The 21,051-nt window shown below is 37.5% G+C and overlaps 5 protein-coding genes across 7 annotated transcripts; 3 read left to right on the forward strand and 2 right to left on the reverse strand.

Moving 5' to 3' along the window:
• Nucleotides 333-9,203, forward strand: LOC18597129 (abnormal spindle-like microcephaly-associated protein homolog). 2 transcript variants are annotated; one of them, XM_007025981.2, is made up of 20 exons: nt 333-1,095; nt 1,330-1,801; nt 1,906-1,991; nt 2,189-2,302; nt 2,412-2,600; nt 2,712-2,777; nt 3,038-3,094; nt 3,282-3,404; nt 3,489-3,605; nt 3,904-4,011; nt 4,101-4,236; nt 4,988-5,125; nt 5,596-5,772; nt 5,861-6,603; nt 6,816-6,993; nt 7,113-7,354; nt 7,627-7,816; nt 8,266-8,491; nt 8,584-8,739; nt 8,865-9,203. In XM_007025981.2, exons 1-20 carry the CDS (start codon nt 460-462, stop codon nt 8,953-8,955), a joined length of 4,245 nt encoding a protein of 1,414 aa, XP_007026043.2. In that variant the 5' UTR covers nt 333-459; the 3' UTR covers nt 8,956-9,203. The 2 variants fall into 2 exon arrangements, with proteins under 2 accessions (XP_007026043.2, XP_017978009.1); XM_018122520.1 differs by lacking the exon at nt 333-1,095 and having other exon boundaries at nt 1,329-1,801; nt 5,864-6,603.
• Nucleotides 10,068-10,931, reverse strand: LOC18597130 (15.4 kDa class V heat shock protein). Its single transcript, XM_007025983.2, has 2 exons — nt 10,633-10,931; nt 10,068-10,548 (listed from the first exon to the last, which is right to left on the reverse strand). The coding sequence occupies exons 1-2, from the start codon at nt 10,778-10,780 to the stop codon at nt 10,280-10,282; spliced, it is 417 nt and encodes a 138-aa protein (XP_007026045.1). The 5' UTR covers nt 10,781-10,931; the 3' UTR covers nt 10,068-10,279.
• LOC18597131 (zinc finger MYND domain-containing protein 15) lies at nt 11,446-14,001 on the reverse strand. Of its 2 annotated transcripts, none has more exons than XM_018123759.1 (2): nt 13,882-14,001; nt 11,446-13,789 (listed from the first exon to the last, which is right to left on the reverse strand). In XM_018123759.1, the coding sequence occupies exon 2, from the start codon at nt 13,596-13,598 to the stop codon at nt 11,700-11,702; it is 1,899 nt and encodes a 632-aa protein (XP_017979248.1). In that variant the 5' UTR covers nt 13,599-13,789; nt 13,882-14,001; the 3' UTR covers nt 11,446-11,699. The 2 variants fall into 2 exon arrangements, with proteins under 2 accessions (XP_017979248.1, XP_017979249.1); XM_018123760.1 differs by having other exon boundaries at nt 11,446-13,606; nt 13,707-14,001.
• LOC18597132 (polyadenylate-binding protein RBP45B) lies at nt 15,007-18,949 on the forward strand. Its single transcript, XM_007025985.2, has 6 exons — nt 15,007-15,467; nt 15,940-16,411; nt 17,922-17,968; nt 18,045-18,175; nt 18,272-18,368; nt 18,465-18,949. Exons 1-6 carry the CDS (start codon nt 15,123-15,125, stop codon nt 18,636-18,638), a joined length of 1,266 nt encoding a protein of 421 aa, XP_007026047.1. The 5' UTR covers nt 15,007-15,122; the 3' UTR covers nt 18,639-18,949.
• Nucleotides 19,553-21,016, forward strand: LOC18597134 (putative F-box protein At1g67623). Its single transcript, XM_007025987.2, has 2 exons — nt 19,553-20,445; nt 20,854-21,016. Exons 1-2 carry the CDS (start codon nt 19,847-19,849, stop codon nt 21,014-21,016), a joined length of 762 nt encoding a protein of 253 aa, XP_007026049.2. The 5' UTR covers nt 19,553-19,846.

Here is a 21,051-nt window from a genome sequence, read left to right on the forward strand (position 1 = left end):
TATAAATATAAAATTTTATAATTAAATGCGTTATGAATATTTTTCTGTTGCCATTTTTACTCTCGAGTGGATACCTAATGAAGTTTTAGTATTTTTTGGGAAATAAAAATGTCGGGTGATCTTCGGCCCATTAAGGTGGTTGATTTTACGGGCCTTTATATGGGCCTTCAATACTCTTGCCCGAATTGGATCCGGAGCTCCACAACCATTTCGGGCCTTTGGAAACACGTGTGAAATCTTTTTAGCGGGCACCTCACACGTGCCTGTGACTCAAGCCCACCGGCTTCATCATAACGTTAGTAGCGCTTTCTCGGCTCTCGCTCCTCATTTTCAAATTCAAAAACAAGAAACCTCCTTTCCTCCCCCTCTCGATTTCTTCTCTTTGTACCCAAATCTCTGCTATAAATTCACACAGCAAGCGACTGATCAAAGCAAAGGAGAAGAGCAAGAAGAAAAGGAATGGAGGAAGAGCCTGTTACTTCGTCAGCTTCCTCTTCTTTCCTTCTCAAAGACATCTCAAATTTCAAAACCCCCAAACGCACTTCAAAGAATTCGAATTTCCACTCCCCGTGTCCTCGGTTCTTCACTGCTTCCAAGCAGACTCCGAGGTCGTCCTTGTCATTTCGCCCCCGCTCTCGACCATCCCTTTCCTCTTCCCGCTCTCGAACCGCCGCCTCCTCCGCCGCTGCTCGGAAGCTCAAAGCCTTCGAGCTCGAGCAATGTCATTCCGCTCGCAAGGAACAAGCCAGAAAAGAACAATCTCTCAAGTCATTATCGAAGTCCCTTACCGTTTGGCTCAACTTCCTTTACCGAAATCCTAAGTCTTGCGGCTGTGATGTCTCTATCAGCGGCGATGATAACAATGTTGTTCGTGTGGACAGTGCCTGGAGAAGCCCGAAAAGGATGAGAGAGTTGTGGTGGAGAGGGGAGGAATCCGAGAACGTGGCTGCGGATATTTCTGGTTCAATGTATTTGGCTTTGAGGTCTTCGTTGAAGGAAGTTTGTAGTTTCGATGATTTGAAGCAGCGGATGCGGATTTATTTGAGGTTGGGGAGTTGCAAGGAGATTTTCAATGTCATGTCTCAAGTTGTCAAGGTTTGCTTCTCTAAATTTATTATCTTTTTCTTGTTCTCTCTGTTGTTCTCTGCAGAAAAGACAGTTACTTTGACTAGTGACATAACTTCTTATTTTGTAAATGCGCCGTGGTATAAACTAGTTAATTGTTTACTTTTAAATATCTTATTTTCTACAAATTTATAATTAGTCTTATTGGTTATAATTTGTTACTAGTAGCATTGAAGTTTATTGTTGTTTTTAATCAATTTTCAGAATATAGATGAAGGGAGGTTAAAAATGAAGTCACACTGTCCTATAGTTACAGATGTTGGAATGAAGGAAAAGGCTTCTAAAATTCTTATGTCTTACAACCCAATTTGGCTACGAATTGGGTTGTACATTGTTTTTGGTGGTGAGTCCTTATTATCATCTGAGGAAGATAATAGTTCCGAGCAAGATATTTCGTTTTTGAAGATGGTAATTGACAAGCAATTTTTCTTGCATTCTGGACTTGCCAAAGCGTATGCATATAACAAGAAGGTTGAAGGTTTGTATAGACCGGGATACTATGAGAATTTGGGAAATGTTATATTGAAGAGAATTTTGTTGCTTGTTCTTATCCTCGATCGAGCCAAATCCCAGACCAGTCTTCCCCTCGAGTATGGTATTGATGGAGTGGACGGGGGTTCTCCTCTTTTATTCACAGTTTCATCTGGTATAAAATCAAGTCGTCAAGTTCTTAACGGTAATTCTATAGCAACTTCTTACTTCAATATTGTTGTTGCTTAATTTACAGCTACATGTGTTATCTTTGTATGCCCTAATGTTGCCTTTATCATATGAAACTAGATTTCTTATCTTCCGATGTTATGCATGGGGAAGGTAACCTTCTCGCACATCTAGTGATTGTAGGGTATAAAGTTTCTCATCAGCAGGTATGTGGTTTAAATTTAATCCCTGTAAAGTGCTTATGTGCTTGTGGGTGCTTATGCATACATGAGTTGTAGGTTTTTAACACTAATCTACAATCTTGCAACTTGATTTTGAGGCACTTCATGCTGATAATTATACATTATCTCCATAGGTTTTCTTTTTCTGTTCTTTTTACTGTCCAAAGTTTTGCTTAGTGCAGTCTGCCCTTGTTGAGTTTGACTTCCAAGTATCAGATTTATTTGTGGATCTTCAAGATGGGGTGCGTCTCTGTAGAGCTATTCAACTTTTACAGCATGAACCCTCTATCCTCATGGTTGGTATTTCTATCTTATACCCCCAAACTCAACTTGTCAGGGTCAATCACTTATATTAAGCAGCACATGGAATGTAATTTTAACTTAGCAGCTTGTTCCGTGGTGCAGAAAATGATAGTTCCTTCAGACACCCATAAAAAGAATTTGGCAAATTGTGGTGTTGCCCTGCAATATTTAAGACAGGCTGGTGTCATGCTATGTGATGAAGATGGAATGAAGATTACCGGTGATGATGTTGCTGATGGAGATAAGGAACTCACTCTATCCTTGCTCTGGAATATGTTTGTTCATTTACAGGTGTGCAAATCTCCTCTTGGTCTGAAATTTTCAGATGGTAGTGGGTTTTACAGAGTTTTTGCATGTGTTAATTCTTTTAGCTGTGCACTTATGTTTTCATTGAGTTTGCAGCTGCCACTTCTGATCGATAAAACAATCATTGCTGATGAAATATCCAAAATACGTGGCTTTAATATGGTATGCTTCAGACTTTACTTGAGTTCTTGTGAAAAAGGGGGGCTGGTGAGAGAGCGAGGTGGGAAGCCGAAAAGGCTGGATAATTGTTTAGTTTTTCTATTCCAGCAGAATCAAGAAGTGCATATAGGAAGTTATGTCAACCAGCTATATGATTAAATACTTGAAAAACTTGGCTAAGTTCTTTCTTATGTTCATTTCTGTTGTTTATTAAGGTTTCCTAATGTTCACAAATCAATTTGAATTTTGTCTTCTCATTATAGGAGAACTTGAATGCGGTCAATTCTACTCTTTTGGCAATGCTTTTAAATTGGATCCAGGTATGTCTGTTATTTCATTACCACTTCAGTTTTTCTTCTTCTCTGCCTTTTAGATGATTTTATCTGATATAATTATTAATCAATAGTAGTGTTTAGGGATTCTTCACTCTATACATGTTTATTCTTTTAATTTTGCATCTTCATGCTTTTCACTGCCCTTAATAAGAATATAAATGAATGTTTGTAGGCAATTTGTGAGAAGTATGATCTTAAGATTGACAGCTTTTCTTCACTGGTTAATGGAAAAGCCATATGGTGCTTGCTTGATTATTACTTCCGCAGAGAAGTCTCTTGTTCATGTTCTAACAAGGTGGTGCACACTCTTTTCTGTCCTAATGTTTTCATTCTTTTCCCTTTTAATTTGTATTAATCTCATATTGCCATGTCTTAACAGGATTCTCATGAAACAAGAGGTGAAGAATCAATAATGTCTGCTACTGATTACACAGATGCAGTTCACAATTTTGTATTATCACAGAAACTGACAGCATTATTGGGAAACTTTCCTGAGGTAATGCTTAGTTTAATTCTTATTAATTGATTATGTGCTATTTACGTTTACATTGCTTATTTATGTTTATTTAATGTTTCAATATCTGCTATAGAAGTGAGAATTGAGAGATGCTGGTAACATTTTAAATTCTTATGGGTTTTTTGAGGCAAAAGAGTGTTAAAAGATAACTTGTAATTTAGATGGTGATTGTGCATGCTATTAATTAGACAATGAAGTTTACTCTTTTAACATATCTTATATTTGATTAGTTACAATATGATTATATGTCTTACTATTTGCCTATGTTGCTGTACAGGTTCTGCAAATAAGTGACTTACTTGAGCATAACGGTGCAGTTAGTGATCAAAGTGTGGTAGTTTTGCTGGTTTTCCTGTTGTCCCAGCTGATTGTCAAGAAAAATGTGGTAAGGCCTGAGCCCAGAAGACTCGTTCGGGAACATTTGATTGTGCCATGGTTAAGCAATCACTTCAAGAACTCTTCTATTTTTTCCAGGATCAGTTGAATTTCCATAAACTATTGGGTTGCAATTGCCAAAACCTAGAGAGGAGGCATTCATTAACTCGACGGCAGTCAGCAAGTTCTGAAGCTGTTGTGCACAAGAAGGAAATAGACAAAGATACCACTGAAGGTTCTTTTTTTAGTAATACTTCTCTTTTTAGGAAGTTATGTATGTTAGATGGATGTGTTTTATCTTATGCAGCTAAATGTGGTTGAATAGTGCTCATCAAATACTGAAAACAATCACATCATGCAAAAATGTATGAAACTTGGGCTGTAAGTGGATCACTCTCATCAGGCCTAGCTTCCGAGGACAAAAAACTGGAAAATGAGCTAGTATTGGCTGTAGTTCACACAAAAAAGGTGTATTTTAGCTATAAATTTATTATACCTTGTATACCCCATCTGATCCACTGCTGTCATTGCAGTATTGGTTTCTGCAAGGAATACATGCTAACTGATTCAAAAGATGTGAGGACAACTGGTGTTATAACCTTTTAGAGGATTAAATACTCCACCAAACTTTCTTTATGATTTCTTTTTGCTAATCATGAAGCCCCTTTTATTGTTCAGTGGTCCATTTACCTTTTGTATTTCATGCTTTATTTTATCAATCGAGAATATTGTTTTGTTTGATCCTTTAAGTTTCTTTGTCTAAAACGTGGCTCATAATGCTAGTGATGTACTCAGCATTTTCAATTTCTCGTGTTTGGTGCAAGCATTTACAAGTGTGTGTGTTATATTTGTATGCGTATTTACTTTTGGTTTGAGGAAATTATCATGTGAAGTTGTTGCATTTGCTAGTTAACTATATGTTTAAGCCCTCAGAATTCAGCACTAAAATTTAAGCTTTGTTCACTCTCTCTAACATATTTATACAGATGCTGCTAAAAAGTTTAAGGCCATTCAGTCTTGGTGGCGAGATATGAGTGAACGAAACTACAAAAGTGTTGTAAGACCTGCTGGTTCTACTTCATATTGTCTCACAGCTCGGAAGTCAAGCATTGACATTCAAAGAGGTTATTCTGTGCTCCATCTCTAGTTATTTTTGGTAATAGTTTTGTTTTTCCTTTGCCTGTTCTGCTATGGGTTGATGTAATTTTTACACTGACTAGGAGTCTAATACCTTTTCATCTAAAATTTTCTCATTATTAATTAGTTGATGTTGATGTTTCTTCCTAAGTAATTTTAACTTTGATATTCATTGGTTGTTGCCACATTCATGTTTTATTGCAAGTTTTCATGGGAAATCTGCTCTGTGAGTTCAAATTATTCTGTCATCGTGGTTAGATCACATTGGATTTGGAAACTTTTTAGTTGACAAATTACATATTTTTTCTAAGATTATCTTAATTTTATGGCTTGGTCAAATTTAACTTAACATGGCATCTTTGACCTCTATGGTCTTTCATTGCATTCACCAACAATAGCATCCCTGTGGAAAGTAACATTTTTCTTCTAACTTTGCGATTCTGGCATAATGGTTCAGAAAATGCTGCAATAGTCATACAGTCTCATTTCAGGCGATTGATAGAGTGTCGCAAATTTCTGAAGATGATGAAAGCAATCTGTTTAATGCAAACTGTTATACGTGCATGGTTGACAGTGAAGAAACATTCAGAGCTCAGCAAATTCAGTTTTTCCAGAGTTCAGGAATTCCCATCTGGTATTTGCTCTGACTGCATATTTTGGTTATATGCATTTTTCCATATTGCCGGTTTCTCACTTTAATTGTTTGATCTTTGCTTTGCCAGAAGAACTCAAGAGACTTGTCGAGTTTATTGTTGAGAGACACAGTTTTGTCAATTTAAGACGATCAGTGTTGCTCATACAGCAAGCTGCAAGGATTTGGATAGCTCAAAGACATGATGCGTCCTATCCTGACCTAGTCAAGGCTGCCATTGTCATTCAGAAATGTGTTCGTGGTTGGATGGTAAGGTCACAACACATTCTTGGACCTGCTCATATTGAGAGCGCTTCTCTTATGTGCCGAGAGATTGGTCTAAGCAATAGTATAATAGAAGCAGCAACCAGGATTCAGATTGCATGGAAGAAGTTTCTCTGCAGATCTCTACACAATCAAAATAGTGCTGCAATTAAAATTCAGAGCAATTACCGGGGTTGGCGGTTAAGAAGGAGTTTTATGAAGCAGAAGCAGGCAATAACAAAAATTCAAAGTAATTTTCGACGGCTGAAATGCTGGAGGGCCTTTCAGATTGCTTGGAAGGATTTTGTCTATAGATCTCTTCAAAATCAGACATTCGCTGCAACCAAAATTCAGAGTCATTTCCGTGGTTGGCAGTTAAGAAGGAGTTTTATGAAGCAAAAGCAAACAACAATAAAAATTCAAAGTAATTTTCAACGGCTAATATGTTCGAGCGCTTTTCACCAATATAAAACTGCAGCGAGATCAGCAATCATCATTCAGCCTCATATGCGGGGATGGATGGCTCGGAGAAAAGTTCAGAGATATAGGTATCTTATTGTTGTGATCCAAGTAAGTTGTTTCTTTCTTTACTGATTATTTCTGTAGTGCTTCCTTATATTTTCTTTGCTGCCTTGATCTGATGGTCAAATTAATATGATATTTGAAATTCCAGATCAATAATCACCTCAACTTTATATCCAGTGCATTCCTTAGCATGGTTTTCTATAAGATGTTTACTTGTAGCGATACATAAATCACTGATCTTTCTTCTTATAAACCAGAGACATTTCCGTGGTTGGCTAGTAAGGAAGGAGCTTATGTTGCAAAGGTCTGCTGTAATAAAGATCCAAAGAGCAATACGGTGCCTAAAATGTCAGAAGGCATTTCATTTTCAGAAACAGGCTGCTATCCAGATTCAGCAGTTTATCAGGGGGCAAATTACTCGAAATAGGCTTTTAGGTACTTTCTTAGTTTTCGCCTGAACTTCCACTTATTGAATTACGAAGTTCATGTTTGCATATTTCATTTGTGGTTCCATCTGAGAATTTACAAAATTATATGGTTTTGAGCAATTGCAGGAGCATCTTCCTTACATGCAGCTACTACTGGCAGTTGCAAATTTAAGATGGTTGAAGGCCTCTTCCAGAGTTTTGAATTGACATTAGTGATTGCTTCAGTTCTGAAACTGCAAAGGTGGTGGAGAGATGTTCTGTTATTTAAATTAAGAACAAAATCAGCAATCATTATTCAGAGTCATGTACGGGGGTGGATTGCTAGGCAAAAGGCTTATAGAGAGAGGAAACATATTGTTGTAATACAAGTAAGATATCTCCATATTGAGCTATGCTTTATATAATTGCTTTTAATGATGCTTTTTGCAAATGTCTACAGTTCCAATTTTTCTGCTGGTTAGAATCCACTTGCACTTAATATTAGCTTGATTTAGTATTGGAACTATGCCACATTTGGTTAAATTTGCTTGCCGATCCAATCTTTATCCTTCTACTAGTTTTTGTTCTTAATATATGTTTTCAATATTCAACTTGCATATCTTGCTCAATCCTAATTTCTTTTTCCTTATAAATTTGGTAGTCATATTGGAAAGGTTATCTTGCTCGCAAAGAATCAATAGGGCAGCTAATGGATTTGCGCTTGAGAATGCTAAAGTCTGCTATGAATGTGGATGATAGCAGACGTATTATTAACAGGCTTTTGTCAGCACTTTCAGAACTACTGAGCATGAAAAGCATCAGTGGCATTCTTCACATTTGTGAGACTTTGGGTGAGTTACGCTTTATTCTACAAAACTCATACTTCTTGTAGTTCTCACTCCTTGGAAATAGTGACAGATTGCTTTATTTAAGATAAGTTCTTATATTATCTGATTCTTAAGCCTATATGCATAGTTTCTTAAACGATGCAGTGTTCTGCCACATCATGGTCTTGGTCAAGTATCTTACAAAAGTCCTGGCAGATGAAAATGTTAACAGTTCATGGTTTATCACTCTATGCAGTTTAACAAATTAACATTGAGTATTCAAATAAAATTTAGCTTGTATATATTTTGGATAAGCTTAATTGTATTATGGAATAGAGCATGGTGGCTTAATATGATCTGAATAAAGGACCCCAAGTACTTAGACAAGGCTAGTTTGATGAGCTAACATGACATTGTTTCCCTTAATAGATACATCATTGAATCTGCATACTTATGACAAAGCTTCAATGCAGATATGGCTACAGCACATTCTCTTAAATGCTGTGAAGAACTTGTTGCTGCGGGTGCAATTGGCATTCTACTGAAGCAGATTCGCTCAGTCAGTCGAAGCATACCTGATCAGGAGGTTCTAAAGCATGCGCTCTCAACACTCAGAAACCTTACCCGCTATCCACATTTGACAGAAGTGCTGATCGACACTCCTGGATCCATAGAGATTATCTTATGGGAGTTGCACAGGTTTTCCATTTTCTACTCTATTACATGTCAAGATAATGGTACCTCATATGTTGTTGCCGACTTGTTTATATTTTCTTATTAACTTCTTCCAGGAACAAGGAGGAAGGATATTTTATTGCTTCCGAGATCTTGAAGAAAATATGTTCAAATCAGAAAGGTGTGAAAGCTGTACGGAAGTTTCCTGCTCTTTTGAAGAGACTACACAATCTGGTTGAAGAACTGACAAGGAAAGCAAACATGGAAAAAAGGTTAGCTTTTGGCTAAAGAAAGCTCGTTTCCTTTAGAAATTGGTACTTTTTGTTGAAAGAAAGTGGAATGTGGAGTGATTTATGACCCCCCACAGATGATGTTCCCTCATCCTATTTTCTTGCAGGAATCCCCGTGGCACTGTTGCTATAAGAGAGAACATAGAAAGAAGATTGAGAGAGGCTGTCGAGCTTCTTAAACTAATAACAAATGGTTAAATCCAGCAACTGCCAATCGGTTTTGCAATGTGAAGAAGTCTTACACCATGCTAGGGTTAGTTCTGTATATTTCCATATAGTGTCACTGATATGTGTTTGATAATGATGATTGATGAGTCAGTTCTTTTAACTCTTGGTACAGTTTTGTAAAATCTAATGGTGCATGATCTGTGCACGGATGTGTTGTGAAACTGATACTGATGTAACTTTTGTGAAAATGTATTTATCAGAATTGAGTCATTATCTTATCTTTAAACAATTAATCTAATAGGGTATTCAGTATTCACGTTTTAATTTCTTTTTAAATGTTTGATGTAACATTCTTTCCTGTTCAATCCGGGGATGTCTTTATTGTCGACAATTACCCTGCCTACACTTATAAACTTTCTAGAGTTGTGTATGTGCTTAATGTAAGATTGAAGTAAGTGCTAGACGTGGTAGCCAGCGACTTCCTGAGTCTATCATTGCTATTTTGGTCTTTTGTTAAAGCAAATTTCCATCTAATAACATTAAACTAGTTGAAGCTAAAGCTGTGACCTGCTGCAGCACCGCCCATCCAATAAGGTTCCCTGGTTGGAACCTGTCCAATCGAATTCGATTGCCTCTGGGGATTAAAGGTTTGCGCAAATCCAGGTTGCAGAAGACATCTTTGGCCCGCAAAAGGCTAAAACAGGTTGCAAGTTGCAACATTGTGAACAAAAAAGTTTTAGTTTATTTAAAGCCAGTTGCAATTTCTTAATTCTAATTATTCCTTTATTTTAAGTAGTGTTGGAAAAGATCTTGTGGTGATCCTTGGTCCATGGCTGCTGCTGCGCACATTCTCATCTTTTGGCCAGAGATATCTATTATCTAATTATCTATCCAGCCACTCCAAGGGACTGTTTGTGTAACTAACTTGTACCCAACAAGGAAGCCTTCTTACAGAAAATTGTGCAGCAAACAATGCCTAGAGGCTTTGGTCGACCCAACATGGTGGGAGTTAAAGCTCTGTTTGGTTGTCATTTCTCTGCCGCCTTGGCTTCAACTCTTTCTCTCAGGTCTCAAATTGGAGAAACGAGTTTCCTTCTCTCTGTCCGGTAGGTGGAAGAAAATTTCAGATTATGTTCAACTAATTAGAGTGAAATATAAAGTTCATGCCAATATCCATGGACAGATTACAGCAGCAGCCATAGTTCCATACCAAATCAAATCTTTCATACAACAAATTCCCAAACCAATCACACCCACAAACAGGCTAACAATTTAATGGAATTGAATCATTGATTGGAACCTATTCTTACTAGCTTAACTAACCAAGTAGCCATTTATATCTAACTTTCCAATTTCAGGCAGCCCTTGCAAGAACTTCAAGCCTCTCGGGAACATCTGCAGGGTCAATATAGAAACCACTCCTCCTGAAGGACCTTGGCACTGTAACTGTCAAGACCCCATCTTCATATCCGGCTGATATTCCATCAATATCTATCATTCCAGGGAGCCGGAATTTCCTCGTGAAGTTCCTGACTGGTTTTGTTAATTCATCAACGGCCTCGGTCCTGATTACAAGATATCTTGCGTCCTCAAGTTCCACTTTTATCTCCTCCTTCGTCACACCTGATATGACAAACATGACATGAAACTAAATTCTAGTACAATACATAACAAAGCAAAAAGAGATGCTTTTCCCTAGTGACTTACCAGGAAGATCAGCAGAATAAATGTGAGACTCAGGGGTCTCTGTCCAACGAACGTAGTTTTCGGGAAGAAGCTGGTTGGAGAAAAGGGCAGGAGATGAGAGGAGGTAATGCCAGGGAGAAAGTTGGTATGACGGGAAGGGGAACTCCATTGCTGATGAGAGGAAATCTTCTTGGCTGCAGTATGGGGATATCTGAGGTTTTGGGTTGGCTTGACAAGGAGATAGAGAGAGAGTAGTTTGCACTTTTTATAGGCCAAGTGGGCAAGTTGGGGTTATGGGGGCATTAATTGGGACGTGATTGGGTATTCAAAGTTTCAAACTTTACGGTACGTTTCCATCTTGAGGGAATTGATTAATTGAATCATGGCTCATTAATGGAAAAGGGTTGTTCTTGAAATGACAGATTTTACATTGAATGGCTTCTGGAAATGAGTTGGGCAAATGTACAAGTCGCAGCATGCGGCTGTCGAAGATGACATGTTCGTTTTCACCATACAACACAGAACTCCTGGAATATTGGAAGGGGTGAAGTGAATTCCAATATTTGTTCATAGAAAGTTGTCAAACGAGGTCACAGAAGTATGCGAGTTGTTCCCATTTCTGATGGTTTTGCATGACAGCTAAACATAGGAAGAGCTTCAGCATAAAAGAGATCTTGGTTTTAAATGCAAACATATGTGCCACTGCTAATTCTCTAAAAGCCTCAGATGCTTTGGAAAAAGTTTTATTGCAGTAAAATGTAACACAAAACGTTAATGTCAATGCAAATGGAAGCAAAACAGAAGGTACATGTAGTAGTTTCACAGTCAAAGGAGGAATATAAAGCTTGCTCTAAGCCCTTGTATGCAACACTCAGAAATGACAGAATAACCACAAAGTTCACATCAACTAGCTGTATTCAACTCAATAACAGAAACAGGTTGTGTTACATTGAAATTCTCATTGCTTGATTGTCTCTCAGCCAATTTGTTATCAGCAGGTAAAGCCCGCACCAGCATAATATCTGCTGGTATATATAAAATCATGTAAAAACAGAGGTTTCAGCATCTGATAATGTCTGAGTCTAGAGTCATGTGTTTACCCCCAGCACAAATCCATTGCTGTAAGAAGGAAGATTGCTGGAAGAATCATGATTCTTCACTGGGGAACGGAAGGGATTTGGTGTCACAGGGTGGGTGATGTGCAGTCCAGCACCACGTAGAACCTGTTTAGCATTTGCACACAAAATTTCTGACTGCTCGGTGAAGAAGGCTGGAATGTTCATGGCTTTGATCAAATCAAGAGCACCACCCCAAGTGGCATACCTATCCAATACACAGTTCAGTGCAACTACAACATGGGGGGAAGGCAGGTAGGTGGCTTCTTCCTGATAAACACCCCTTACAAGATTCACCCTCACTCTGCTACTTATTCCTGATGTTGTGCCTGACAAGTTCGTTGGTACTTCAGGTCCAACCATAACTATTTGTATATTACCCAACCCATTTAATAAGTGACTGATCTCAGCAAATGCTGGCATCCAATCCATCTCCCCTTCAGGCCCCAGGTAGTGAAGAATCACCTCCTTTCCTTTGAGTAAAAGATTCTTTGAACTGATACTGAGAGCCGTCAATATATAATAAACCGTCAAAGGGTGGGAAAGAATATCAGCAACAGGGCTTGACAATGGCAGCGATCGAAGGTTGTAGTACTCGGACCAACCAGAAAGAAGGATGGGGCTTGAGATCCCGTCTCTTAGATGATTGTGAAAAGGTGAATCGCGAGGGTACTCTTCATCATCTAGCCCACCCCATGAATCCCAGAGCCCACCTTTAGCTGGAAGGAGACCAAAAGGGCAGTGAGAATAGCAACTGCACTTCCTTCTCCACATCCCTTTCTGATGGATACCTAATGATTCCAGCCATTTACAAGGATGGTCAGCAGAGCAAGGGAACATGAATATTTTCATTACAAGCTCTTCTTCCCTTTCCATCATAGCTTTGTACAGACCACACATGCTTTTATGTGATTCCTTCCAGTGCTGCTTTTGGCAGAGAGAACCACAGTAGACCACTGCTCGACATCGTCCACAGCAGAGAGACTGATCTCCATTAACTTCTTTCTCACACATTGCACACTGCTTTGAGCTGGAATTTGAGTTTACCCTTATATCCATGAAGGCATCCTCATTTGGTGGCTCTGCATACTTGGTGGGTGTTGAGCTGGCTGTTGAACTTGTCTTTTCGTCATATGCCTGACCAGGCGGATGTGAGATTGTAACTGCTACAAGTTCATGACCTCTAGCCATTTCTGGAGGCCACTGAATGTCAACTGTCTCAATAAATGGATCAAAACATATCAACCTTGACCAGTTTGGACCACCTTCTTTATCCACCCGAAGCAATGGGTGTACCAGGGAAATGGCTCTCATGAAAGCATAAACGAACTTTAGCTCTCCCAGGGTAGGATTTCTAAACCGAAGCTCACCTGAAGATGTGCAGCGTGCAACATCAATAACAGGAAACCGATCAGTCCCTGATGCTTCCAATGACAATGACTTGATCATTTTGCGGTTCGAAGGAAACATTAATGTCTCAAGCTCATATGTGACCCTCAAAAGCTCCACATTTGCAACTCGAATTGTCTCCCTAGAGCCTGTCATCTTCTTAGCATCATTTTCAGATCGAAACATGTAAAACCCAATATCCCCACCATCTCCTCCAATGAACTGGGCACATGGAAAAGGCTGTTTTTTGCCAGACCAATCTGAATCTTTCCCAACTCGGACACCAAAGAAATGCCCTGGGCGCAATCTCCTCCAAGGTTCAGTTCTATATAGCGCTGCAGAAGCCTTAAATATGGATTTTATAAAATTAGAAGCAATGCCATCTACCTTCATAAGGCATGTCCCGGATCCAGGACCGAGGCCAGGACCAGAACCAAATTGCTCCTGAAATCTATCGAACAGGTTCTTCAAATGGAAATCCATTCAGACCCCTGACATGAAATCTAGTCAAATCCTTGACGACTCCTTTGAGATAACAAGACAGAAGACAACAATTCCAATTACAAATCAAAATCTGTCAAAAGATCTCACAAGATTATCACTTTAGCCCAGAATTTTCTCCAAGACGAAAGCTTTAAACGTCAGTAAAGAGCAACTACTCCAGCTAGTAATTTCTGCTCACACTAAAACTGCTTAAAACTAGAATTAAGAATGGAAATCAGTTAATTACCTCAACATGGAAGATAAAAAGGTTAAAACTTCAGACCTGTTTAAGCTGAACTTCAAATTCTCCCTCAAACATTCAGATTCAGAAGAGTGAAAGAGCTGCCTATATCTGTTGCCTTTCCGACAGTGAAGAATTACAGTAAGAACACTGACCGCTGCCAAGTAAAATAGCCACCACGGAAACTGACAACCCAATTAAAAAATTGTTTTTTTTTAAAAACATTTAAGTAAAAAAATGATTATTAATAGATTTAATAATTTATGTTTTGTATTTTCAATGTATAAAACATAATTAGATATTAAATATATTAAAATTAAATATAAACATGATATGAATATTATTTATATTTTAAATTTAAAATACATATATATATTTAATAGTTATATAATACGATCTAACACGATTAAAACTTTTGTTAAACGTGTTAATATCTAACATGACACAATTAATAATACGATTAACATGTTTAACATGATTAAATAAAAATATTAATAATTTAATATAATTTTATTATTTAAATTTAAAATTAATAATTATAAAAATAATTATAACAAAACAAAATAACAATAACATCAAATATTACAAAATAAAATTTAAAATTAGAATTTAGACATGATATAATTATATTATTATTTTTTATAAAATTTAAAAATTTTATTAAAATAATTATTTAAAATTATTTAAGTAAGATTAAAATAGTTTTTAATTATTAATTTTTAACAAGTTGATAAATATGTTATGTATACATATTTAAATATAATAACACGATTAAACACGTAACACGATTAAATATAATAATATAATTAATATGATTAATTAAATATATTTTAAATATGTTATTCGTGTCTGATACTATAAGATAAGATAAAACACAAAAATTTTTATATTTTCAGACACGATTAGATAAGAAATATGTTAAAATTAAATTCAAATTTATTTAATTTTATGTCATTTTAACATATTGTGTCTAAAATTATCAAGTGTAATTATTAGAGCTAAATCAACGATGAAAGCGTGATTGGGGTCCACAAAATACAAAATGATCAAAATATACCTAATGCCTTACTTACCAATGATAAACAGAGAAAAGCCAAACCCATTTCAGTCTTTTCACAGGAATATCAGCTTACGCCTTGCGTGCTCACTATTTAAAAGCTCTTTCTTTTCCAACCAATGACTCTCTCTCTTTCACATCTCCCAAACCTTACCTTATCTAGGGTTAGGGTTTCGTTCTCTATCAGTGTCTCCAGCCCCAGAAAACCAAAACCCCAGATTTTAAGATGATGCAGCAACCAGCACCCGGAGTGGTTCCACCACCAATGGCTCCACCACCGTCCATGGCGGCAGCTCCACAGAGCCAGCAACAGTACCAATACCAGCAACCGCCACCGCCTCCTCAGCCGCAGCAACCTTACATGATGATGAACATGATGCCACCTCAGAGCCAGCCTCCACCCATGTGGCCCCAGCAACAAGGTTCGGCTCCGGTGCCAGGTCAGCAACAGCAGGTGGGTCAAGCGGGTCAACCCGCCAGCGCCGATGAGGTTCGGACTTTGTGGATCGGAGATTTGCAGTATTATATGGATGAGAATTATCTCTTGGGCTGTTTTGCCCAAACTGGAGAGGTATTAAATGGCTTTTACTCATTATAATCTTGAGATTTTGTTTTCTGGGTTGTTTTATTCTGGAGGGGTTTTGTTTTGATGTAATGTGTCAATCCGTGGTTCCTGTTATTTTGATTTCTCAGATGGGTGATTAAGTTTTTGTGTTGTTTCTTTCTCTGGTCAAATGCATCAAGAAAAGATTTTGGTAGTGGATTTGCTTGTTTATCAAGGTTTTATATGTTCTATACTTGATGTTTAGGAGACTTGATGTAGATTTGATATGTTTTGGATTTGTGATGTCATGTTCTTTTTTTGATTTGCATTGAAGGGCTTTAACTAGGATGCTGCTTAGACTAGCAAGGATGTAGATTTGAAACGTGGCTATTTATGTAGGTTGTAGGTGTCATTGTTACTCAAATTGTTATGTTAAACAGATGTGTAAATATTCTCCTTTTATGATGACAGAGTTTTTACAGTCTTGATTCTGTTGCAGGTTGTTTCAGTGAAAGTTATCCGTAACAAGCAAACAGGCCAAGTGGAGGGTTATGGGTTCATTGAGTTTGTTTCACGTGGTGCTGCTGAGAGAGTTTTGCAAACATACAATGGTACACCTATGCCGAATGGTGAGAATAACTACAGGTTGAACTGGGCATCATTTAGTTCAGGCGAGAGGCGAGATGAAACCCCTGACTTTACAATTTTTGTCGGAGACTTGGCAGCTGATGTTACAGATTACATGCTTCAAGAGACTTTCAGGGCACGCTTTCCCTCTGTGAAGGGTGCAAAGGTTGTAATTGATAGGCTCACCGGACGCACAAAAGGTTATGGATTTGTTAGGTTTGGAGATGAAGCTGAACACAATCGTGCTATGACAGAGATGAATGGCGTATTTTGTTCAACTAGGCCTATGCGTACAGGACCAGCTACTAACAAGAAGACTATTACAGCACAACAATATCCGAAAGGTATGTTTGCAGATTTGCCCAAGCCTTTTGGGATATTTTGATTCATTAGCTGCATTAAAAGAATGGCATACATGTTTGAGATTGAATACATTTTTTTGAATCTTCTGGTGCTCTTTTATGTGGTATGTAATGTGGATTTTATGTCCTTTAAATATCATTGATATTCATATTTATGAATTACCAGTTTGAAAGGGTAAGGTTGGTGGTGCTAATTTGCAACTATTATTTGTTGTGAAGCGTATGTAATATTATTTTAAGTTTTCTCTCTTTCAGTTATTCTCTAGAAGATGAGCAGCAGTTTCCAAAAGTCATTTCCTTCCTGTACTTTCCTTTTAACATTTGGGCACCATAATGCTATTCAAATCTTGAAACTTGCAAAAACTTATAAACTCCTGTTGTCTCAGAGCAGGGCGTCAGGTGGCTCTATCATCTTGGGGCCTGGAACTGATTTCAGCTGAAATGGTTACCCCCTTAGTCCGTGCCCTCACCTAGGTCAGTTTTTGTGTTTATGTCTCGTCCTTTATTTGAGATTTCTGTGGCATCTCTCATGCTACATTTTCAAAGTTCATTTCAGTTCTATTGGTTGAGCTGTCAGTCAACTTACTTTTACTTCTCTGGTTAGTAAGAGATTTCAGTCAAGTTACATTTCAGTTTACCTTTAGAGCCTTTTTCTCCTTCAGTTTTACAAAACAATGACATTTGTAATTTCTTATGTACTGTTTCCTTGTGCCTTTACATTTTAGCTTGATCTGATTGCTTAGTCCTGCTGCTCTCGATGTCTGTTTCTGGTTGCTGTACTAGAGTTTTTTGGTCATGTGTATTTTTAGATTTCAGTCAGTGAGAGCTCATACTGTAGGTTGTAGCTTGTCAAAAGCATGGATGTCAGTATTTATCTTACTTTTGTGATCAGTGCTTTCTAGGCACTTATTTAGTTGCCCTCTTATTTTTTTTTCTTCATTCTCCTTTTTATTCCATGGGGTCTTGTCAAGTGGGAGTTGTCGGTTTTTGCAGATATGAACATGTTATGTCTTGACATGTATATGAAGTTTTCATCAGCATAATTCATTGTAGGAACTGCATTCTGGGAAATGATTATTTTATCTCCTCTTCATGGCTCCTTTCCAAACCCTTTGTTGGTTACCAATTCATGTGTATGTTATTACTTTATGATGATATGCAGGAAGGCCCACCCTAGTGGTCATACACTGGGACCATGCTGTATGTTTGGTGTTTATTATTGTATATTCAGTACATACTCTTTTATGTGCTTCTTTGATCATGTTTCTATGAATCAAGGGACATTGGTCTTGTACATATTATTCAAATAGGTGACACAGTTTTTAGGTTATATGTTTTTTTCTCAACTTTTAAGTGACAGCCCCTGGAAGTGTAAGTACAAGATTCATCAAAGGAATCCTGTCTATGCATAGTCTTGTGTTTTCTCATATATCTTGGAAATGCTATTCCCTTTTTGTTGTCCTTTTGTTATGCTTTTTTTTTTCATATGCAGCTTCATCTCAAGGGGCTCAGAACGAGAATGATCCGAATAACACAACTGTGGGTACTTTGTTCACTTTCCTTGAGGAATTTATTTTTATGTAATATGTTTTTGATTTTACATATTTATGTGCAGATATTTGTCGGTAATTTGGATTCTAATGTGACGGATGACCATTTGAGAGAGGTTTTCAGCCCATATGGTCAGTTGGTACATGTGAAGATACCACAAAACAAACGATGTGGATTTGTTCAATTTGCTGATAGGTTAGGAAATGCTGCTCAACATTTCTTAAGAAATCTATTAAGGGGAGAGATAATGCTCATGTAATTGGTTTGTTCTGTGCTTGTGCTGTGCATCAGGAGCTGTGCAGAAGAAGCACTACGAATGCTAAATGGGACTCAGTTGGGTGGACAAAGTATTAGGCTTTCATGGGGCCGTAGCACATCAAACAAACAGGTGAGTTAGATGATTTTGATGGCCTATTACTTTTTTCTTGGTAATGCTGTATATCGTTGAGTTTGATCCATGCCTTTGACATGTCTTGTATTGCAGCCCCAAGCAGATCCGAACCCGTGGAATGGGGGATATTATGGGTATGCTCAAGGATATGATTATGGCTATGCTGCTGCTGCTCCCCAGGACCCCAACGTGTACTATGGAGGCTACCCTGGGTATGGAAATTATCAACAGCCTCAGCAGCAACAACAACAAGTCGGATATAGTTAAAGTGCTGCTTTGTTATTTATGGCTGCTTTTATGTTTACTAGTATGGTGAACTTATGTTACTTGATCTCTCCTTGTTTCTCTCTTGGGGGAATAAATTCAGGCTATGTTATTCTCTCTGCTATTAGCATATGCACTGTATAACCCTCCTTTATAACAAAATTTTGTACTATTCTTGGTGTTTAGCTTTAGCCGTTATCAGATGCTGTTGCTTTTGTGATATATGCACGTAATGGTGAAATTGTGGCCTTTGGGATTGAGGAAAGTTCAGTCCGGTCATGGGTGCATCATAATGATACGAGTGTTATTTATAACTGTTTTTGTTCAATTTGTTTCAACAAATCCCATGGTTAGTCCTAAGTAAAAAACCGCTTGGAAAGCCTGGAAAAGGGGCTATTGGCCTACAATGGCTTGGATGCTAAGTTTCCCGTATCTGCTCGTCATGATTCAATCTTTATGAAGCCTTTGTCATGATTGGTTGATTGATTGCTTGGTTGGTACTTACTGGATGGCTTCCGGTTTAGTTTCAACTCATTCCACTCAACTTTGCCTCCACCCTTTTCTCTCTTTTGCTTTCTGATGTTGTTCAAGTATCAGACGATACATGAGCCTGGATTTACCATTTTCATTACAGAATTTAATAAACGAATGTATTGTGTTTCAGTATTATCGATTCTGAAGCTTTAAAATTTTACAAATAAATCTGTCAAAGAGTGAAGCTTCGTACGTTTTAGTAAGGTCAATTGGCCTGCTGAACTCTGAGAACATACTATAAATTTACATGTATTTCGAATTCCCAACAGAATCTTATAGAATAATATTGGTAGTAAAATTGTGTTTGGAGAATTACTGGGCAAAAAGGAAGAAAAAAATATTTATTATTGGACATTTTTCCACCAGATACAGAAAAATCTTTTGAAATTAAATAAGAAATTATTGAATCATAAATCCTGCAAACTTGTATTAATATTAAAACTATTGGATATTTGAAGTAAATAAATTAAAAAAAAAAAGAAAAGACCAATAGAATCAGCTGTCAATAATAAACGGGAAAACTTTGCAATAAAGAAATTATTGCATTAATCCTTGGTATGGTCGGATTTCCTTATTCCTACTCCTTAACAATTACGGAGTCCGGGTTCCCTTCTTATATATAGCTAGCTTTCTTCTAAACTTTCTTTCCACGTTAACGCCCTGCTACGTTGAGGATTATGAAGATGAGAAAATCTAGCAATATCCAGTCTCTTCCAAGAGAGATGTTGGCAGAAATTCTTAAGCATGCAGCTTCCAACTCAATTACTGATTTCGTCAATGCCCAAATGAGTTGCAAGGCTTTTCTTGGAGCATCGAACGATTATCAAATCCTTGAGAACGTTTCGATGGCGAATATCAGCTTTGTCCCTTGGTATAAAAACGAGAAAATCTTTCTGAAAAAATGCAAAGATGCCAAGAATTCAGAAGCATTATATAGGAAAGGGATGATCAGCTGTTTTAATAGGAGGAAACTAGAGTCAGGATTGTGTTACTTGAAGAAAGCAGTTGAGAAAGGTCATTTCGAAGCCAAATATACCTATGGCATTATGTTAATTTGTTTGGGAGGTGAGCTTAAAAGCCAAGGACTTCAAATTGTGTCTTCTCTCGATCTCACGAGCTCCAACACAAGATTCAAGATTGCTAGTTGCCGCTCGAAAACAGAAAATATGTTGAGCAGCATGTGGGTCTATGTGTCTTTAGATAGGCCAAAAGAATCTGCTAACAATGCAAAGGTCAACTGCAAATGTGATGACATTATCACGCCAAGACCAAACCGGTGGGAAGCAAACAATACTCTACATGATAACCTCCCTTGTTGTGACTCTTGCTTTTGGGATCATGAAGCAACTTTATTTTCTAGCATGCTTAGGAAATATCTAATTAATAAAGTTCATTAATCCTTGTTGATTCAATACATGTAATCTAAATTTTATATATCTGTTCTTTTAATCTTGTATTGGAAATATAATTAGATTTACCGATTTAAAAGTTGCGATCAAGTACTTGATCTTGATAATTAAAGATGACTGAAATATTCTTGATTTGGATATCTTATAGAGCAAAGTAATCAAACAGAACAATAGACTAAACAAAATATTAAATGTTTATGTATGAGAAAGCATAATCCAAACTTACAAGATGAAACTGAAGTCATTTGCTTAATTCTGCTCCCTTGACCTTTCAGCCAACAATGCATTGTATTCCTCTCTCAGGCTGCTATATTTCTCGCTCAGGTCATTGAAAGCTTCCTTTCTCGCATCTGGGATATTCTTCTTCTTCTTCTTCTTCTTCTTCTCCAGGCAAAGCTTCACAGTGACAATTTGTCTCTTGAGCTCTTGGATCTTTAATGTTTTCTCCTCGTGCTGTTTCTGCAGTGTTTCCA

The sequence above is a fragment of the Theobroma cacao genome, chromosome 6 (assembly GCF_000208745.1).
Source record: "Theobroma cacao cultivar B97-61/B2 chromosome 6, Criollo_cocoa_genome_V2, whole genome shotgun sequence".
NCBI lineage: Eukaryota > Viridiplantae > Streptophyta > Magnoliopsida > Malvales > Malvaceae > Theobroma > Theobroma cacao.